Source organism: Helicoverpa armigera, chromosome 24 (genome assembly GCF_030705265.1).
Source record: "Helicoverpa armigera isolate CAAS_96S chromosome 24, ASM3070526v1, whole genome shotgun sequence".
NCBI classification, from domain to species: Eukaryota; Metazoa; Arthropoda; class Insecta; order Lepidoptera; family Noctuidae; genus Helicoverpa; species Helicoverpa armigera.
This window is the reverse complement of record NC_087143.1, coordinates 4,981,407-5,002,091: the sequence shown is the minus strand read 5'-3', so window position 1 is coordinate 5,002,091 and position 20,685 is coordinate 4,981,407. Positions and strand designations below refer to the sequence as shown.

General features: G+C 35.2%; 1 protein-coding gene across 2 annotated transcripts in view; it reads right to left on the bottom strand.

Annotated features, from left to right (window-relative positions):
• Window positions 1–15,965, bottom strand: part of LOC110382933 (glucose dehydrogenase [FAD, quinone]) — a 28,709-nt gene extending 12,744 nt beyond the window's left edge. For both annotated transcript variants that reach the window (XM_049850296.2, XM_049850295.2), the window contains exon 1: window positions 15,098–15,965. In XM_049850296.2, coding sequence (XP_049706253.2) covers window positions 15,098–15,853 — 756 coding nt within the window. In that variant the 5' untranslated portion in view covers window positions 15,854–15,965. The remainder of the gene's footprint in view (window positions 1–15,097) is intronic.
• Window positions 15,966–20,685: the final 4,720 nt, after the last annotated feature.

The window sequence follows — 20,685 nt, the reverse complement described above, 5'->3', positions numbered from 1 at the left end:
GTAGGTTATTAGCACACCAGCAATGATTAAGTCACTATATTGATAAAGAGTATTTGATGATGAAACTCCTTATAGGTATTAGACTGGGAAACGTAGAATAAGTTAATATGCTTTTATAATATATCAAATAAAATAAAAGCAACCCATATTCAATATTCCCCTTTAATTAGACTTGGACTTGTAGTCATCCTCAAACATCGATATATATGTACTACGTACTAGATAGAACGTTCCGAACAAAAAGCTTACCACACTGAACTGCACTGCAGACTATGCAGTGCCCAAAATGGCAAATCAGAGCGATTTTGACACCTGCGTCAGATGGATGTCTATGAAACGACAATTATAAAATAGAAAATACATATCAAGGTATAAACTTACACATATAAACTATTCGAGAGTCAAGTTAGTAAAATTACACGCTGTTCATGCTATTACAACGCTTGTATATCATACTTTTCATTTATAATTCAATTTTACAAATATGTATTAATTTGTTCCCGCCCGCCATCTTGAATTATGGATTAAGAAAATCGTGCAGAAACAGATGTGCCATAAAACTAGCAGTAGGTAAAATATCAATGAAAACAGACTTCACTTTGTCATGGAATGTTCTTACTTTCAAGAAAAAATAATTAAATTCGCGAAAATTTGTGATAGCCCTCTTAAGAAAAAAAACATCGTAATTAATATTAAAAACCCTAAAAATAAGTTCCTAGTTTTAATATATTACATGATTTTGAATTCACTTAGATATAAACTTTTTGAGTAATGAAAAATGTAGGCAAAATACGAGCGACACTTCTGCAATTAACTACGAGGATGACTACGTGTCACAATACGTCAACGAGATGTCAACAGACGACATAGCGGGTAAATTATTTGTATGGATGTTCTTGTCTATCGCTAGAATATATGTCAATGTCCTCAAAAATGTAGACCAAAGATAGGCAAAACAAACAAAGCAGAAACGCATTCGATTAACAAAACAAAATTCTAACAGAACAAAATCCGGAATAACATCTCCAATAACGGCATTGCAGTTGCAAATTAAAAATTAATCCGATACAGTGAAATAATGGCATAAAACAAGCACAACTCGATTACACAGTAAACGTGAAAATAAAAATATAAATAAACGGCCAACGCCAGATCAAATTACCCTTGAATAAAAACCTGCCCATCTCCCGTTGAAAACTTTGATTGGGTCTAAACTATCAGAATTATATTAATTGGTTGCCAGGCCAGCCGTGGCTCCTACAAAATGGAACTTGTATTTATTTTCATTTTCAAGAACCCCTACTATGGTTGTTAAAGTCACATAAATGAAATGTACTTTGTTAGAAGTTTTATCTATACATATAATAAATCTGTAGAGGAGTAATTTTTGTACAATGCAGAAATTGAGAAAAAAAATAGCCAGCATGTTAAAGGATAACTAACAGAACCCATTTCCATCATTTTTGTCATTTTTGTCTGTTTGTCTGTTTGTCTGTTTATCTGTTTATCTGTTTATCTGTTTGTTCGTTCGGGATTCACGCAAAATCTACGAATTCAATGCAGACAATGCTTATATACAAAAATTCTACGTAACTTGAGGTATTACTTAGTTTTTGTTTCATCGAAATCGATTCACTCTATCAAAAGATATGATTAATTTAGTGAATTCAAGAAGTAAAATATTACGACACGCAATCTGTTTGTCAAAACTGTACATTTGAATGTTGTACTTATATTAGTTGATCGGCCTATTATTAACCTTTACACAGAAAATCACACCTTCATAAGTAACTTCGGAAGAAAAAAAAAAATATGAAAATTTTGTTTAGCCAAGGTTAAAGTAGCTCCATCTGTGGTAATCTGTGGTAAATAAAATACATCAAGTTTGTCAAAGGAGCGAGGTGGTAAATGACAATAAATTACCATACATTCTTTATAGAGGATTATTATTTCAACAGATGGAGTTGTGTATTTTCCGTAATTCACCATATTTTAACACGTCGTGTAATTTTTCGATAGACATTTCAATAGTGTTAGTCAGTTTGCCGTGCCACATCAAAATCCAACTATAATTATTACCTTGATGAAAGGAAAATTAATAGTTCTCAGCCAAATTTAAAACGGTGCCATCTAAATTATTTTTTGAATATTATGTCAAAAATGATGACTTTAGTGGAACAATTAATTATCATTTAAAGTTACAGATGGAGTTCATATCAGGATTTTTTCATAAACATAGTTTAGCTTTCACACTGCCCCGCATCACGCTGCATCTTGCGTGTCGACGCACCTACGCGCGTTCCTGCGGGAGTGCAGATCTGCATCATCGTGCGGGTTTTTTACGCAGTCACGCGCGTAGGTGCGTTTTGTAGATTCACGCATGGCGGCTCTCATCGAGTTCCATTTTCAAACACACACATCACGCCCATTCAAAATCACGCGCGGTTCTGCGGGATTCAGTGTGCCATACCTTGCGTCTCGCCCCGCACCTACGCGCGGGGGTGCGTGTTTCTCCGCATGTATGTGCGTGATCCGCATGAACGCGCGTGGATGCATTTTCAGTGTGTTGGACTATGCGTGTTTTCCATACAAACGGAGATATTTCCATACAACGGAAAAAAACGCATCCACGCACTACGCTGCATCATGCGGGGCAGTGTGATAATCGCCTTATCTTCCACTAATGTGGTGGCCTTAAAACAAATTACTTTGAGTGAGTAGAATTAAGTAGACCTTAATTATTTTTTCTGATGCAAAATATGTAAACTTAATCCTAGAAGAAAGGAGGATCTGTCTCTCGCAAGCGCTGCTAAGCGTGAGGTAGGTAGGTAATGTAGGATTCTGTAGCTTTAAAAACAAGCAAAGATACAAAGTGCAGATAAGAAATGGGAGCTTTCTCGATTTAATACCATACACACGTAAATGCTTTATGCGTCTGAAACGTACAAATTGCGCGTCGCATACCAGAGACATGCTTACTTTCAACTTCTGATCGCAAATACATACACTGGTCACGATTACGAATAGTCTCAGTAGACCCGAGCCAAGTCTAAAAAAACACCTTTTGTATAAAACTACGTTTGATGTCATTCAATCACAAAGACAGAATTGTTCTCTGTTGCAAATCCTATCCACCTATATCCTATCCTAATCTAGAATGCATTGCAGGTGTGCATTGCACAAAAACCAATGGTTTTCTATTCGAGAAGTCAAAAAAGTTGACCTGCCAACGTCAGCTTCTGCGCTAAGCAAGTGTTCTTAATAGTACCATCAGAATTACATTCATCGTTGAATGAGGGGAATAAATTTTCAGAAACCACAATAACAGTAGGAGCCAAAGCATATGATCGCTTCATAGAGCTCTGATTGGCCCGGGTGACCAAGTCAGGTCTGATTTGTTCGTTCATCAGATCTTTGAAAGTGTTTCGGTGGATACTTACTGTCATCCTGTGTGACACAAAATATGGTATATAAACGTCCTCCGCAAGAGCGAAATTTTCGCACAAAAAGTGACGCACAGTATACAACACTTATGTTTCTTTCGATTTGCTGGCTCCACCAAGAAATGACAAATTGTAAGCGTACATTTTGAAAATCTTGGCAAAACTGCAGGTTTCAAGTACGAACACATGAAGTGGACTCTCACAGTATGTATGTAATGTACATTTTGCCTATTCGTGAACTAACGCCAAACATTTCGGTGGAGTCCCGGCTTAGGCCTCCCCTACATTAGGCGTGCGCGATCCTCGGGCGTGTGAGTAGCGCGGGCGCCGCGCGTGCGTCACGAGCGTGCTGCGTGAGCGTCGCGTTTTGCTGCCCTGCGGCATTTGCAGCGCGCTCGCGGCGCGCACGCGCCGCTCTCCTTGACGTTTAACTGCTAAGGCGTTTAGCGGGCGGCGGGGATAGCGGGCGAAGGGGTAAGAACGCAACTCGAGCGCCGCGTGCTCGCCGCGAGCGCGTCGCTTGCACTCTTCACACATGCCGCAGTGCAGCAAAACGCGACGTTCATGCAGCGTGCTCGCAACGCCCGCGCTACTCACACGCCCGAGGATCGTGCACGCCTAATGTGGGGTCAGCCTTACCATAGTGAGTAAGTGCACAGAAAATCCCCGTCATTCAAGTGTTTCTCCCCAGTAGTGAAACTATCCTACCCTATGCGCCTGCTGTTGACGATGACTCATTTTATCATCCATCCAGCTATTCCCCAACTATGTTAGTGTTGGCTTCCAGTCACCGAAACTGTTTGAGTACCAATATTTTGCTTGGAGCGACTACCTATCTACCTATCTTCAATCCAGTCAACTACACAAGCCGATACCCATGGTAAGACTGGCAGACTTTCTGGCTTCTGATTAGTCGCAGCAGCTGCAGAAAATGTACAAATGACAGCTTTGTCAGACTCAAAGCATATAGACATAGATTATAACTGTTTCCTGTGAAAATTATTTACGCACCATACGCAATAATTTTCCAAATTGGCTGACTAGATCCAGAGATATTCACAACGTCACAAACTTTACTTCTTTTGTTTAGATAAATGGTCACATCCACAACACAACCTTGATCAATGAATCTATGCGACTGCTAAGTGCTAATCCTAATTATACTGTCACATGAAAGAATGCACCTACGGGATAAGTAGTATTTTGACTATTCTATATTGCCCACGCAGACGAAGTTGCGGGCAACAGCTAGTTCGGTAATAAAAATTGAGGACTTAAAGGATGGTGTTAATCTATTCATGATACTAATTGATAGCGTAATGCTCTCCCAATTTTATAATATGATATAAAAAATAAAACCTTTTTTCGTATCTGAAAATGCTCCATGAAATGAAAATGGTTCTAAATTTTTCAGTTCGTCAATGTTTTTGGCTACCAAACTATTTCCTAGTTCGTGTTATTTGGTCCGTATTTCGATTTTATTGCTAAATAGTAGGGGTTTTTAGTTTCAAATTACCGCGCTTGTTTTCAAAGCGAATTTATTCTAATTACGTTTCCAATGTTTTCTTTATTAGAAATCTGTATATGTAGTAAATAATTGCTACAGTTTATTATATATTCATAGAAATACAAAATTATTTCTAGTTTTCTGCAGCACAGTAATTGGAATCGAACTTTTGATTTTATTATTTTGCAATACTAAAATCAAAAATGTATGACTGTCAGAATCATTTGTTTGAGTTTTCGAACACAATCAGGTTTAACCACAGATTTAGGGGATCTAGATGGTGCAAGTATTAAGGACTATTGAGTAAAGTCTTGTTGATTTCACACCATATCTCGTATATGACAGACATAGACTTAGATTTACATTAGGTCTTAAATTATAAGCTTATGAAAGTTGACACGTGTATATTCTTTAAGTCAAACCCCACACAAAAAGTCCTCTGTTCTAACAGCTGCAGTAGGCGAATATTAATTATAAAAAGCACAAAGAACTTCTAAATATGTTTTCTTTCCTAAATCAATCTTCAATCGTCAAATAAATTAAATCTGAAATACAATACAAAACAATTGCCTGTTCTTGATTACGACCTCATTTTGAAATAGCATTGTAATTAATCAGGAAATTACTAGACTGATCGAATAATGAATGCTATGTGACTAGTAAGTGACACAATACGCCCCCTGGAGTCTAAAATCATGTTTTCTGAGACCAAATTACTAACAAAATGTATTGTTTTTTTATCATTTCATGGGACTACAAGGTTCTGAAACTTAAAACCTTGAAAGGCGTAAATGGGCCCAGGCAGTAACTATTTACAAGCTTTTAATTGTAAAAGTAATAAATTTTTAATTTTGTTTTTAAGTTACTTTGAAAGTGAGGAAGCCACGGTCTACCGAATGATAAGTCTATGAGCACTGAACACACCTATAATGCTAAGGGGTATAAAATAAACTTTCTTAATTTCCCTTTTTAATTTTACAAGATATACCCAAAGTGTACGCTCTAGAAGGGTCATCTGATAATTTCCCACGACACAAAAAAGTGTCTATACGCTGACAGTAGTGTCTTAGCGTTTCCCATACAATCTTAACTTTACCGCTGCACCAACAAAAAATCGGAAACAATACTGACTACATTGTCACATCCAGTGAAACTTATTCCCAGATACAAAAACGTGAAACAATGGGACAAAGTCACTAAGAAAAACTTTTACAATCGCACTAGTTAGTTCGCTTTGGCCAATAGTGTTTTGTTCTTAAAGAACCTAGTTTGTTTCTTTGATAAATTGAAAACTTTATCTCGGTACACATTTAGTAGGATTTTGTTAAAAGAATGAAGTCTTCATTTGGTAATGGTGGGTTGAACTATTTTACTATAGCGATAACCGAACCATTTTCAGTAGTCAAATCGCCAATTTGACCAACGGGCAGCAAGGACGCGGCTCGTTATGGTTTGGTTATCATTATAGTTAAATGGTACAACTCATCCTAAGAGTGTGATTGAAAATATTTTTTCCTCGACTATTTTAAAGTCACTTTCAAGATGTGATTATTAATATTTTATCTTCGACTATGTTAGGATCGGTTTCCAATTTAATTACATGAAGCTGAGTAGTGCTTTACATGGAGTGAGTGCCCATGTGACCTCCTTAACTCAGTTATCCAAGAAACACGATAACTCTTGTTAAGACAAGTTGTCAGACTTCGGTCTACCCGTAACGACTGCCAAAGATGTAAATATAAACGACTGCTATAAATGGACACAGCTCATACTTTCAGTTACTGTAATGAAGCTATTTTTGACATCTCTTGATTGCGAGCACCAACAGTCTTATATAACAGCCAGTCGGTCGGTTTATTCGGTAACCAGGTAACTGAAATAATTTAGGTAATCATTTCACATGAAATTTATTGGTATTTATAAAGTTTCATTATTGATTGTTACCAGCTTGTAAATGTAAGAATTTTATACAGTTCGTTTTTTTTAATAAATAAAAAAATTTAAGCGAAAGATTACTTTTGTTATTTAAAAAAATCTTTAAGTCGCTATTAAAGTATTTAGAGAGTGCCTTGATCAAGCCACATTATCTAAGTTATTGCAAATACAAAGGTACAACTATCAGATTAGACCTCTTACTAAATAAACATGACAATAAATTGCAAACTGTACTTAGCGGCATAGATTAATGTTTGCCAATCGCACCGCAAATAGGAATGTAACGAGACTATGAAATCGACTGATATCGCCCTTTATCTTAGTCAATAGGTTAGGTGCACCTATTGACTATTTCTAAATAGCTGTAAGTAGCTTTAACAATGCAGGCAATAGTGGTTTAAGGGAACGTTCACATCTGACGGAATTATCGGTCGCATAATGCCGAAACAGACAAGTATATGCTGTCTCAATCCATCCAAAGGTTGTCTGTAAGAGATCGCTTTTAGCGATAAGACCGCCCATTGTGTCACCGACTTCAACATTTGTGTTTGTTCTTGTTGATTTTTAATTGGTGTACATAATATCTATATTTGTATACATTCAATCATTCGATGCGTTAGTGCGTCTATCATACATAATTACATAACGGTCGACGCTTTTTCCATCAGATATGAATCATCCCTTAGTTAGATCAAATCTTGCTTCAGTGACGACCTATTTGCTGCAATGGTCACCATGCCAGACTGGCAAAATGATGGTCTCGAGTTAGATTCCTGGTACGCTCAACATTTGTGTAATGAGCATGCTTGTTGGCTGTGTTGTTTTCAAATCAAAGTCTTAAGTTGGTCGGCTCAATACCTGATCTTTTTTATGCGTTCATCTTCATACTGATTCATGAGCCCCAACTATTTGCCGATTAATAGTTTACAGTGAATGGATACTCGTAGTAAATATTACACTTATTTACGTCTAAACAGGCAATATAAAATTATTTTATTATTTCTGGTGACAGGCAAATATGGCATCGCAAATTGTTCGAGCGCTTCAGATAATAATCGCTTTATAATGATCGATTAGAAACGAAAATCGATTACAAATAGACAATCACTTCAAATTAAACAATCAAAATATTAACTCTATTATCCATGATTTTGTAGTTAATATCAAGGTATATTGGTACACATGAAATTACGCAAGGCGAGTACATAAACTATGTATTACAAAAATCTAATATTTTGTAACTACATATTACTTACATATTTTATTATAAACTTTTGGTACCTATATAAATTATGAGCGGTACTCAGAATTGTCTCGAACAGTTTAGATCAAGTTGCGAAATTGTTCACAGTTTTTGTCATTTGTATTTTTCTATCTAAGCTGTTTCTACATTGGAATAAAAAAAACTGAAAAACAAAGGTCATTTTAGCTGGCTGCGGAATTGTTCGAAAGAGTTACCGTACATGGTACATAAAAGGCCTACGATGGAACACGACGGTTTTTAGTCAGTAAAAGTCTGACACTCCCTCACCGCTGCTAACCCACGGCGGGAGGGGTCATTTGATTTTTAATGTCGTTAAAAAGAGGCCATAAGAGCTATTTAATCTCCTATAAAAATGTATCCTTTGGTCACACCATCACACGTGAACGGCTTGATCGATTGAACTGAAAATTAAAGGAGAGCTTAGACCCGGGAGAAGCACATAAGATAGTTTTTGTCACCGCACGGCTCCTGGAAACTTGGGTGAAACCGCGGGTGGAAGCTAGTGGTATCTATATAAAAAAAACAACAATGATTTATTCTCTATCGACATCATTAGCTAACATTTAATAAGACATAACGCTATTGAAAATATTTCCCGCGCGACATTGAACTAATGAGCGAAAAGTACAAGCAATTACCGTGTCTTTACTTGTGTTCGATGACAATGTTTCACTTCTATTGTTAGCACGTGCTTTCCAAAGAAAATTTACTGATAGTTTTACTTTTATTTTTAGCGATAAATACAAGCGCAGATTGGCAGGTAAAAGATTATTGGATTAATTATTTTGAGAGCTGCTTTTTGATGAAAAAATTTAAAAAAAATGCTGTGAAAACTAGCTTCTGCCAGCGGTTTCACCCACATCCCGTGGAAAACCGATATACGAACCTATACGAACCCGGATAAAAAGTACAACCTATAGCCCTGATAAATGGGATATCTACCACTGAATATTTTTTCAAATCGGACCAGTACTTCCTGAGATTAGCGCGAAACAAACTCTTTAGCTTTATATATGATTAAGTATTAGATATGTTACTTGCGTAGTAATTAAGAAAACCTACAGTATTGTTTCGATGAACTTACCTACTTTTTACCATAGAACAAAACATTAAGGTACACCACCAAGACAGTCTGATTATAAAATATAAACTAAATTAACTTTTTTCAGTATTTCAGCTTCGAATTTTATATCGAGTCTTTTGTTCCGCAATCGTTCCTAATTGTTTCGCGCTAAATTCAAATTAACAATAATCACGCAATATTTTTTGTTATTAATTGAATAAAATAAATCCATCAATATCAGCACGGTAATTGAATGAAAATAAACGTCAATATCGTAACTAACTTTTGAACTTAATACATTTTTTTTTCACGACTCTAATTGCTTAATTAGCTACCTACCTACTCTTTTTTATATGCAGAAAAGTCGCTGACAGTACTGTAATCGCCCGTTTGAATATATATACGTATTGCATACGTCATAGTTGGTCAGAATTATTTTCGGAAGAGTTACCGTAACTCGTGAAACAGATAGGTTTAAGTTAGTCACAGACTGACACTGTCAATTCAATGTCTGGTAATTCGATCTTTAAAAGAGATCTCTAAAAGAGATGGCCAGTGACCCGTTACCTTCATAATACGCATTTTTTGTTTTTGATAAGAAGACCTCCGTGGTTGCAGCGTTAAGGAGTGTCAGACTCTTGCTGACTAAAACCCACCATTTTCCTTCTTAAGACCTTTATGTACCAGGGCCGCGTTAATTCTTTCGAACAATCCCGCAACTCTTGATAATACGCCCTAACCAAAGACGGCAATTGTTCATCCGAAAAGATTCCATTTCATTTCTGCTACATATACTTCTGAAAGTCCACAGATATAGGGTAACTATTTCTTGAAACTTGTTCCTAATATCACAGATTAAATTATGTAAATGAACCTCTAGTCTAAGGTGACTGTCTCCTTGTCTCCCACAGCATGGCTCGTTGCCACAGTTTCGAAACTGTTCGGTTTGTATCGTGGGTAAGCAACTTGCTGGTTCCGATATCAATTTAATTAAAGTCACTGGCTGTATCATGGTCTTGTTGTGTGTTTAATGAAGTCTTGAATGTTGATCGGGAATAATTTATGCTCGAATAAAGTTAAGTAATTTATACAACTTTTTGTGTGATTATCATTATATGCTTTGCTTTTACCAACTACGTTCAGCTGTTATAATAGACAAGAATATTTGAGTGGCAGTATAGAAAGACTATCGTATCACTTCCATCATATTATCCCATGTCGTTCGATTTTATAGTGTAATTTTTTTTTTTAATCAATATGCTTTTAAGAATGTTTTGAGAGATATATTACCGGTATGTACCTGAGTATATACATATTTTTAGTCCAGTCAATTTCATTAACATTTGTAATGGTGCAATACCTAAGTGCAAATTGAATGTTATACATTACCGAGCAATTGATTTTTCTGGATCAATTATGAAATTATCAAAAATATTGCTAAAAGTAACAAATCATTATTTTATCATGTCTTTCAATCCAGTTTGTCGGTCGAACGCCGACAATTATCTCCTTACAATGCACTCCGGCGCAGCCTTTGCAACATTTGTGCAAGATTTACTCAACAGCCGTACATACGTGTTTTAATTGGCCATTTTTACGACAATGTTCGTTATTGTTATTTTTTTATTAGCGATAAATCCATTGTTTTATTTCGCTAAGGTTTTTAAGTTAATTGTTTTAGGAAGTAGACACTTCAGTGCAATGAGTGACTTTGTTAAAATGTCTGCACAAAGTTATGATTCATATTAAATTTTATATTTTATGTGCAATTTCAGAATTAACAAATTTTTATGTCACTTTTCACACTTTTCTAACCTTCCTAAACATCTGTAAAGTTTCATAAAATATTTATCTAGGTACTAAAATATTTCTAAATTCAGATTCATCCTCAACACTAAATTCACACTACTTACTATACTTTTTTTTGTATCACCATTACGATACCTTTCAACTGTCAATGTCGTACACTTGAGTGCCAAAAAAATTGGAACACCAAAAAAAGCCTTTGATATTACATTTATCAATATCTTGGTTATCAATACGTGATCTTTGTAGAAAAGAGGTATTTCACACAGAACTATTGTAACATCGAGAAAACTCACTAGATCAAGGTCACAGAGGTTAAACGAGAAATCGTTCTAGCCTAATTACTGGCAATGTACTAACTTTGTTCGCAAAAGGGCTGTGTTAGTCATTAGTGAGAAACTTGTACACTATATATTATTAGTTCATGCAGGAGTGGGTACATTGTGTGTTGAATAATTAAGGTGAATTTCGTGTGTTTGTATTTATTTTAATTAATTATTATTACAGTTCAAAAATAACAGAACCTTTGAATCTCTACTTGATATCGTTTTAGTTACAGACCTCTTTTCTACAGTTGAAATGACTTTTTAATTCAGAAAATGGGTTCAGCAACTTTACCGAAAAATCGTAGGTTGACTTAATACGATCTCATATCTCTATTTAGCATACCTACTTATTAGGATTTTTCACAGATTGCTCTAGAAATGAACATCTTCAAACAGAAACAATACACTGAATTTTCAAGGAAAATACCTAAAATCTTTAGGTATCAGGTATAGGTATTGGTATAACGATTTATTTACCCATGTTTTTTTTGCAATTTTGTTTACATTTCCTACAAACACCCAATCCGATCAAAAGCCTTGACATTGAGATAGATTGTAACAATCAGAGCCACATCGGATATAAATAAATATATTTTAATCGATTTCACACATTCCCCGGAAGAATTACTATTTCAATTTGGATTTAAATGACTACGTCATCTTATTATGTACAACAAAAAATACAATTATAAATGTAATATACTCTGACTAAAAAAATTATTTAAATTGTTATTAGGTACTTATTATTTTTTTCCAGTTACTAAGTACTATGTTTTGGATATGCATAGTTAACATTGACTAAAATAACAATATTTTTATTATTTTCTTTAAGTAAAACTAAGTACCATGTTTTGGATATAGATAACATAAACTTAAATAAAAATATTTTTAAAACGTTTATACTTTCGATAATGAACACCTTTTATTCAATAAAATAAGAATAAAAAAATTCAAATAAAGCAGTATCTCATTTGTTCCATATTTCTAACAGCATATCCAAAAGTAGCTTCAAATAAGTAATCGCATGCATAAAACAAATCTTATTACTGAAGTTAATTACAAAAAATGTTCTCGTTAATAGACTGAGTTTTTTTTGTTACCGGTACGTAACAGTCGTGAACTCTTAATTTAGGTAGCACCTCGTATCGCTTATTCAACAAAGCGTAACTGTCAGACTGACACAAATTAACAATGTATTTTTTTCTCTCAATTCATAATTTAATTACGTCTGACTCATGTACTAACTTTTTCTGCATTCATGCCAACTTAAACTGAGATGATCAAAATCTGCCAGGGCTGCGGGATTGTTCGAATGAGTTACAGCGGCCCTGGTATATGAAGGGCCTAAGACGGAACACGACGGTTTTTAGTCAGTAAGAGTAGGGAGAGGTCATTTGATGGTTTTTGACGTCGTTAAAAAAAGATGACCAAAATCAGGATAATACGTCTTTAATAATACGTAACATTGTTTTCAATGATTATTATTTAGTATACGTGCCTACATAACTAAATTAAATATTTTTTTTTTTCAGCTGTCATTATGACAAAAACCCTTATATTTTCACTAAAGGCTTTCCAGCGGTTTCGCCCTTGTCCAGTAGGCACCACTCCTCGCACTTTGTTAAAAACATTTATCCTGAACTTAGAGAATGTAACTACATATATTGAATTCTGGTGTTTGTTTTGTCAATCAATTTATGGACTCTATGTTGCGCAGATTTGGAAATTAGGATATGAATAGAGACTTTTGGGATAGAGAGTGCGTAGTTGTGAAAATTCGGAAAACTTATACAGCAAATAAAGTCTATAGGGAAACGAAATGAATTATTGTTTCACATAGCTATGAAAACCAATGTTCACTTCAACACTATTATTTTGATAAACGCATTTCTACATAAGCTGTCAATTGTTCTACTACGTTGTGTCATGTTTCTTTGGAATGTTCTATTAAGGTAAATATTATCTTTTTAATGTTAAAATGTTAAATAAAAAGGGCCTAAGTATGGTTCCTTTGTGTTTATTAAACTATACACACACTATACACATATGCTGCCTAGTATATGTTTTAAAAATAGAATGTATAATAGATGTGGTCGTAGGTATACATATAGCTAAGTGTAATTACTGTTACTGTTACTGCTGGGCACAGGCCTCCTCTCACACGGAGAAGGATTGAGCATTAATCATCACGCTTGCTTAATGCGGGTTGGTGATTTCAGACTATACATATAGTCCAGGTTTCCTCAAGATGTTTTCCTTCACCTTTTTATCAGCCATTGGTGTCCAAGATATACTTAGAAATTACATACATATATAAGTGTAATTATTGAATTAATATTTCAGAACCAGCCTGTAACTACAAAATAATGTACATGATTTATTATTTGTCTAGTTTTCACTGATTAACAATATTTTACAAGGAACGATTACCTATCTGACCTCGTCATCCTTCGCTATTGGTGTATATAATGTTATAATCTTTTCGTTCATAGACTAGACTGGTCTAGGAATTTATGTAATTGAATGTTATTTTTAGGAGTAGCGCTTCCAAGTACCTACTATAATACATATACACAGATACACTAACGTCAAATTATTTATGTATTGTTAAGTTAAATCGCTTACAAGGTAAACTTGAATTTTAACACCAGTAGCAATTATCTCCGGTCAAGTTCAAACTTCTGACCCAAGTGAAATCGCCGCTGAACAATCACCTTCTCTTTGTAAAACACCAATTAAAATTATAATAGATTTCATTATTGTTTCAGCACAATCAAATCGTCAAATACTGTCAATGAAGTATTGATAATTATTTTTGGTTAGGTGGTAAGGTGCAGACAATAAGAAATTGCTTTTGTTTTGACTAGAAACCGAAATGTGGTAAGTAGTCATTGTTGTTTGTCTACTACAGAATAGTATCCTAATTTTGTGAAAGATACATAATTACTCTCATAGAAATTACATAATAGAATCGAATTTTTATTACGCTACAATAAAACACATAACAGAATGATGTTACAAATGTACACTTTAACTTAAAACTATTGGAGACATTTTGATGAAACAGTGATTAGCTTATATAACTGCAAGGATTCATGAAATGCGATCAGAATTACAATATTGTTATAGGCTATAATTGCATATCTGATTTCCACATCTCCTTTAGCTGCTACAAAAGTCATGTTACCCCCTGATACGACCGATTGTCAACTGGTAAATGTCATACATTGACTTATGTCTTCTGACTGCACATTACAACCACCAATCATTAAAACACAATATTGTCAAATAACAGCCAGGACCAATATTTATGCTTATGGGGTCCAGAGCATTTAATGTAGGTAAGTTTATTAACAAATTGTTTCTCTTTAATCAAATGATAAAATCAGAACCGATTTAAACTGTGTATTTACGTTATACCACTATGTTAATGTTCTGATATGAATCTGCGTTTATTAAAATAATAACGACACATAGTTTACCAGAGAAATTCATAACTCTACTTATTTCATTTAATTTTTTAACGGAATAAATCCAAAGTTGCTTTTTTCAAATAGTTAGGTTTAAGTTAACATATCTACTATCCAATCATATAATTATGTAAGATAGCATAATTGACGATACGATAGAAAATTACGAAGCAAAATATTTTGTCCATAATTATGTTTATCTTTAATCAAGACCCATTTGTTACTATCCGAAAAATTATAAGGAAATCTTCAAGCATGTATAAAAATAAATAAAATAACTCACCTTCCATTGCTTAACTTCTGACAGGCGATTAGCAACCACGCACCCAGCGGAGCCAGCACCGACCACGATGAAATCATACGTCTCAACCTGCTGACGCTTCTTACGACTTCTAGCACCCATCTTCTTCTCAGCTTTCACAGAAACTTTTGCAGAATCCGCAGGCTCCGTATCCGAAAATAACTTCTTCTCAAAATCACTATCATCGTGGTGATCAGAACGACGATATGAGTAAGGATTCGAGTAAGCAGACCCCGAAAAGGGTTCTCGCTTCTTCTGCCTATCGAAACCAAATTGGTCGGCACCATAATCCTTGTCGAACTTCACATAAAATTTCTCGAAATCAAACGTTGGGAAATACGTTGATACTTGGGAGACACCTCGACTTCGACCGGGTCCATGACTAACCACCTTAGTACTGGTTTTCTCAGGCGCACTAATCTTATCAGGGAAAAAGTATTGGTGTACCAAATGTTCACTGGGTTCTTTCGGATGAATACTCGTGTCTATAGATTTCTGCGGAAGCGGTCCTAGAGGAATTTCTTGGTTGTCATAGTACGGTGCTAATTTGATTGGATCACTGCCGATTGGAGCATCCCAGTAGCTTAAAAAATCTTTGTGTTGGTTGTCTTTGGAGCCGCCGTAGAGCTGAGACAACAGAGCAAGGAACAGATATCCCGTGGAGGTACATTGCGTGAGTTGTGCTTGCTGTTCTGGGCAGATCGCGGCTATGTTAGGCGGGACCCAATTAGTAGACATGTTTTTCACTTCACTGCACTCGCGGTTTCATCCGTGTGTTCGGAGCAAGCACTGCGGTTACAATGGCTATGCGAGGAGTGCAGCTAAGTAAGTGGGAAACTGCGGCTGTCCTTAACAGCTGAACGCCAGTTAGTAATATGCGCGATTCTGTTTGACTTTAGAGAGTAAGGTTGCGTTTGGTGACATTGGGAGTGTTGACGAATTTCTCGGCGGCTTTTTGTATAACTAAATTTTTTTCCGAAAGTATTTTTAATTTATTTCATGTTTTCTGAAAAGAAAATATAGCTTAGCCAATTGATATAAAAGGATAAATGGCTATTAGTTAAAAACTGTGCAAAAATTATGATAAACCTCAATTTTTATAACACCGGTTTCTGATAATGGGTGCTAACACGTGTTTGTGATAGTGAACTTCATTCAGAAACGTACGTTACTTGGATTTAAATATTTACATAACTAGGATACAGGTGAAACGGTGATAAGTTTTAATATTATGTTAGTAAAGTGAATCATGACAATGGAAATAGAGGCCAGTTTATTGTAAAAGTAGTAATTCAATACAATCATATTACTGCATTCTTTCTCATGAATCACAGTGTTTTCAATAGATTTTACGTAACATGGAATAGACAGTATGCTGTTTTATAAAGCCTTGTTTTTTTTCATTGAACGTATCAAGTTTTGATTTAACTAATTGGTTTCAATGTATCAATCAATGTACACGTTTATATTTCCTACTGTTCTTTCATTGTTTTCTAGTGTTATCGTTAAAACGCCTACTAACATAAAATATACGGATTCTATTGGGTTTCAGGTTGTTAAACAAGACTAGGAGAGTGGATATAAGTTATAATTTTCACAAAATGGTGTAACATAATAATTAAACAGTTTCCAACCTGCCTCATTTAATTGATGTCATAAAAATACATAAATATAATTCTGCAACTTTGTAAACTTTGGCATACAATTACGCATTTTTGAAATAAAAAAAGTTCGATGTAACTCATTGGTATACAAAGTGCGGTAATTATCAGAATAACGTGTAAACGGAAACGCGATAGGAATTGTATCATAATTTGGCTGATTATCATTAATTATTATTCATTATATGCCATGCCTGCTTCACACGCAGGGTTAAGCAGAGCTTCAGCTATAGGTAATTATATTGGTCGCGGTTTCATCCTCAAAAACATCATTTACACGTCTTTTAAGATTTACCTTTTTATAGATATTTTAACTCAAACACGCATCGCGCTGGGCATGTGAGTGACGAAGCGTGGGATTTTTTTTCGCTTCTCAGATACCGCGGCCCATCTCCGATCAGAGCATTGAATATCCCACTATTGAAAAGTGGTTATACCGCCAGAAGTTGGTCGCCAGAGTTTTCTCCGTTTTTCACCAGGGTGCACCAAGGGCATATAAGGTTGGCAATTGACGCAAGACGATGTTCATTTGTTCCCTTACAACCCAAATTTGTATGACTGGGTAACTAGGCCACTACTGATCACTCCTGAAATTGGCGCATAGAAAAAAACACTTTCACGTTTATAATATAGAGCATTTTATTTAGATTTTATCCGGAGTTATAAAATAAGGAACTTATATCCGTACTTGCCATGTTATAGAGGAAATAATAAAGTTATTATATTCAGTCAAAACAGTTAAAAATATTCATTAATCAAGTGCGGAACCTAGGTTATAGTTAGGAATAACAAACCTAGGTATAATAACGTTTACATAATTTCACACAAGAGAAAGTTTGAAACAATTAGTTTAATCAACGTTTACCATACTTGTAGTTTATTTAACGGCTTGTTATATTAACTGTAATTAAAACCAAGTAGATGGTAGTGTAATTAGTGTAAAGATTATTATCAGAGTTTTAACGCCTTTTTGTGTTACGTTGATTATGCAATTTTCTTATATACAAGAGAAGTAAAAGGTTGACAAAGTGAATGACTTCCTAATGGTCATACGACAATTAGTGTAAAATTGTGTATTTTGAAATCATAAGCTTCCTTAAAGGAAGATTCGATGTCTGTCGATGTACAGTTGTATAGCAGCCAACTGACTAGCCCATTCCCTGAATTTACAATATATATTTGTATGAGCCAACTAGCTTATGCCCGCGAATTCATTCGCTTGGAATAGCGACTTTCGGCCTCTCTCTCCTTTGCGCGCCTCGGCAAACGTAGTGTAGGACGTCCTCAGGCACGGTGGAGTGATGACTTGCGCAAGACGGCTGGCAGGAGCTGGATGCGAGAAGCCGAAAATCGATCTCAGTGGCGTGCACTTGGAGAGGCCTATGTCCAGCAGTGGACTGCGATAGGCTGATGATGAATAGCGACTTTCGATCGGTTCAGTAGTTTAGGCGTGAAGAAAAGACAGACAGACAGAGTTACTTTCGCATGTATAATATTAGTTTGGATTTGGATATAAAATGGAAGCTAGGTATATCGCCCATTTGTAAACTGGACGCGGGAATTAGTTGACTTAGGCAAGACGTAGTTTCCAATGCAAATAAGAAAAGTAATTTATCCCAATTCTCGAATTTTAGAACTGCTTTCAACAACAATTCTGCAATTTTTTGATCTAAAATTGTTACTAAAAGTAGGTCTTTGATATTTTCTAGTAGGTACCTAAGCCAAGCATCCTACAGTTGTAAACACGTAGGTACTCAATCCATCAGGCCGTCGCTAAGGGTCAGAGTCCGTAATTGCGTATTATGCGGATAATTAGTGAAGGTCTTTCGGTACATTAAGTTTATTCCACTTCACTTACTTCGGATTTTATCAGCCTATTGGGCTTTGCTGTTTGTTGCTTAGCGTGATATTTATGTGCTAGGATTATCTTTTAAGGATCTCTGAACCTTTACTTATGGGAATAGAATATATTGCGTGAAATACTTTTCATGGCGTATCTGCCCTTATTGTAAGAGCCAAAACTTTGTTTATTTACACTAATATTATAAAGTAGTGGGATCTATTGAGCTATATTTTTACAAATACCTATATAGTCACTTTTTTACAGATTATTTTCTTTTTGGTATGAAAGAATTCCCATAGGGTAAGGGAGACACCATGACAATCAGCAAGTAATTTTTAGAAATAAGGTTCGAAAATCGGTAAGCGTGCCCTTTTACTATAGACAGTCTAAGGGAACGTTGCACTATTTAACTACATTATGATAACCAAACCATAATCAACTCTTTCGAGTCACATAGTGTAACACATCTTCGTCAGACAAAGGTTTTTCTTTTGCAAGTGACATAACTATTTCAAAAGCCAATTCATAAAAGCAAAAAATTGCCATTCTCAATTCCTTCGACAGACAATTTTTTCGCGAGTTAAAAATGTGGGAAGTTTCATTTATTGGACTGTTTATTACGCAACACAGTCGACTCGCATCAGAATCAATTTTGATGATTCATTTTTTTTATTTTTAAAAGGTTTTTTAGTCCCGACGTGTCGTAATTCTGAACAGTGAATGGTTGACAGCATTTTAAATGAATGAATTGATGAAGATTTTAATTAATTTCATGTTACTGATGTAAGTTTCCCTTAATTGAATTTTGAAGAATTAAATAATCTCGTCGGTCATTGCCACTATCAGATAAAAATCTCGGTCTCAACGTTTAAATGAAATCATTTGCGTAAGAATTATTTTTATTCGTCATTTTAAATGAACTCGGCCGTAGCTTAAAAGATAAGTAAAATACATATGTACCTACTTCTGAAAAATAAAGATGTGAATGTACTTAGCCTTTACTTATATGTTAGTTTGTAGGTACTCTAAAGGCGCAGAAAATAGGTACTGGATGGTAGTCGATATATTTAAAAGGCAATTATCGTTATAAAATCAAGGTATGCCTAAACGGACCCATTTCTTAGTAAAAATTATAACGTTTACCCCTTTTACAATCCATGGTAATTCCACCTTTTATAGGAATAAGGAAGTTCCTTATACATTAGGTACATACAAATTCCCCGAAAGGTAACAGAAAGGTGAAACCCAAAACCACATAATATTTACTTACTTATTATAAAATCACACTCGTTAACATGGTATCAATAAATACCAGTACGGCGGTATATTTTTTCCCGTTTAAAATAATCATTAAAAGCGGGTAAGTCATACTATGCCGCGAGTTACCGCGGCTCTGGTACATAAAAGGCAAAGACTATAAAACCACTTGACTGCGCATACAGTGCCCCGACGCTCGCCAAAAGTTAGCGATTTTGCGCGTACTATAAGGCTACGATCAGTACGATCCTTTAGTAGCGACCAAGTCTATGACCTGCGAACACGCTAAATTATTGAGGATTTTATTTAGTAAAAATCAAAAAAAATGCCTACATGCGCGATGAAATGGTGCGGGAAACAATCCAGGACATCTAGTTACAAAAAGGATGGCATCGGCAAGTATCAATACCAAAATTTGGCTTCGATTTAATTGTATTACGAAATACCACAGGGGTCTATTTAAATTGGTGGTTGGTGAACCGCGCTCACGCTCGTTGATGTCTTTTGGAAAAGTCCCTTTCTTTCATTAAGAAATTCTAATACGTCCATCTCTTTCTTGCCCTTTGTATTCTTATCGATGAAATTTGGGCTGTTACCTTTGAGGATGAAGTGGATATCGATAATAGTAAAATTTACATTGATTAAAAATGTTTTATTTTGGCTAATGAGTTAATTAACTGACCATAGACATTTTAGATTTTTTAAGATTCCAGAAATATGGAAATTTGGTCCCCAACAATAACAAAGTGCTGTTTGCTCGAGGCACTTCACTCTCAATTGTTTTGAATATTTAAAACAATGCCGACGTT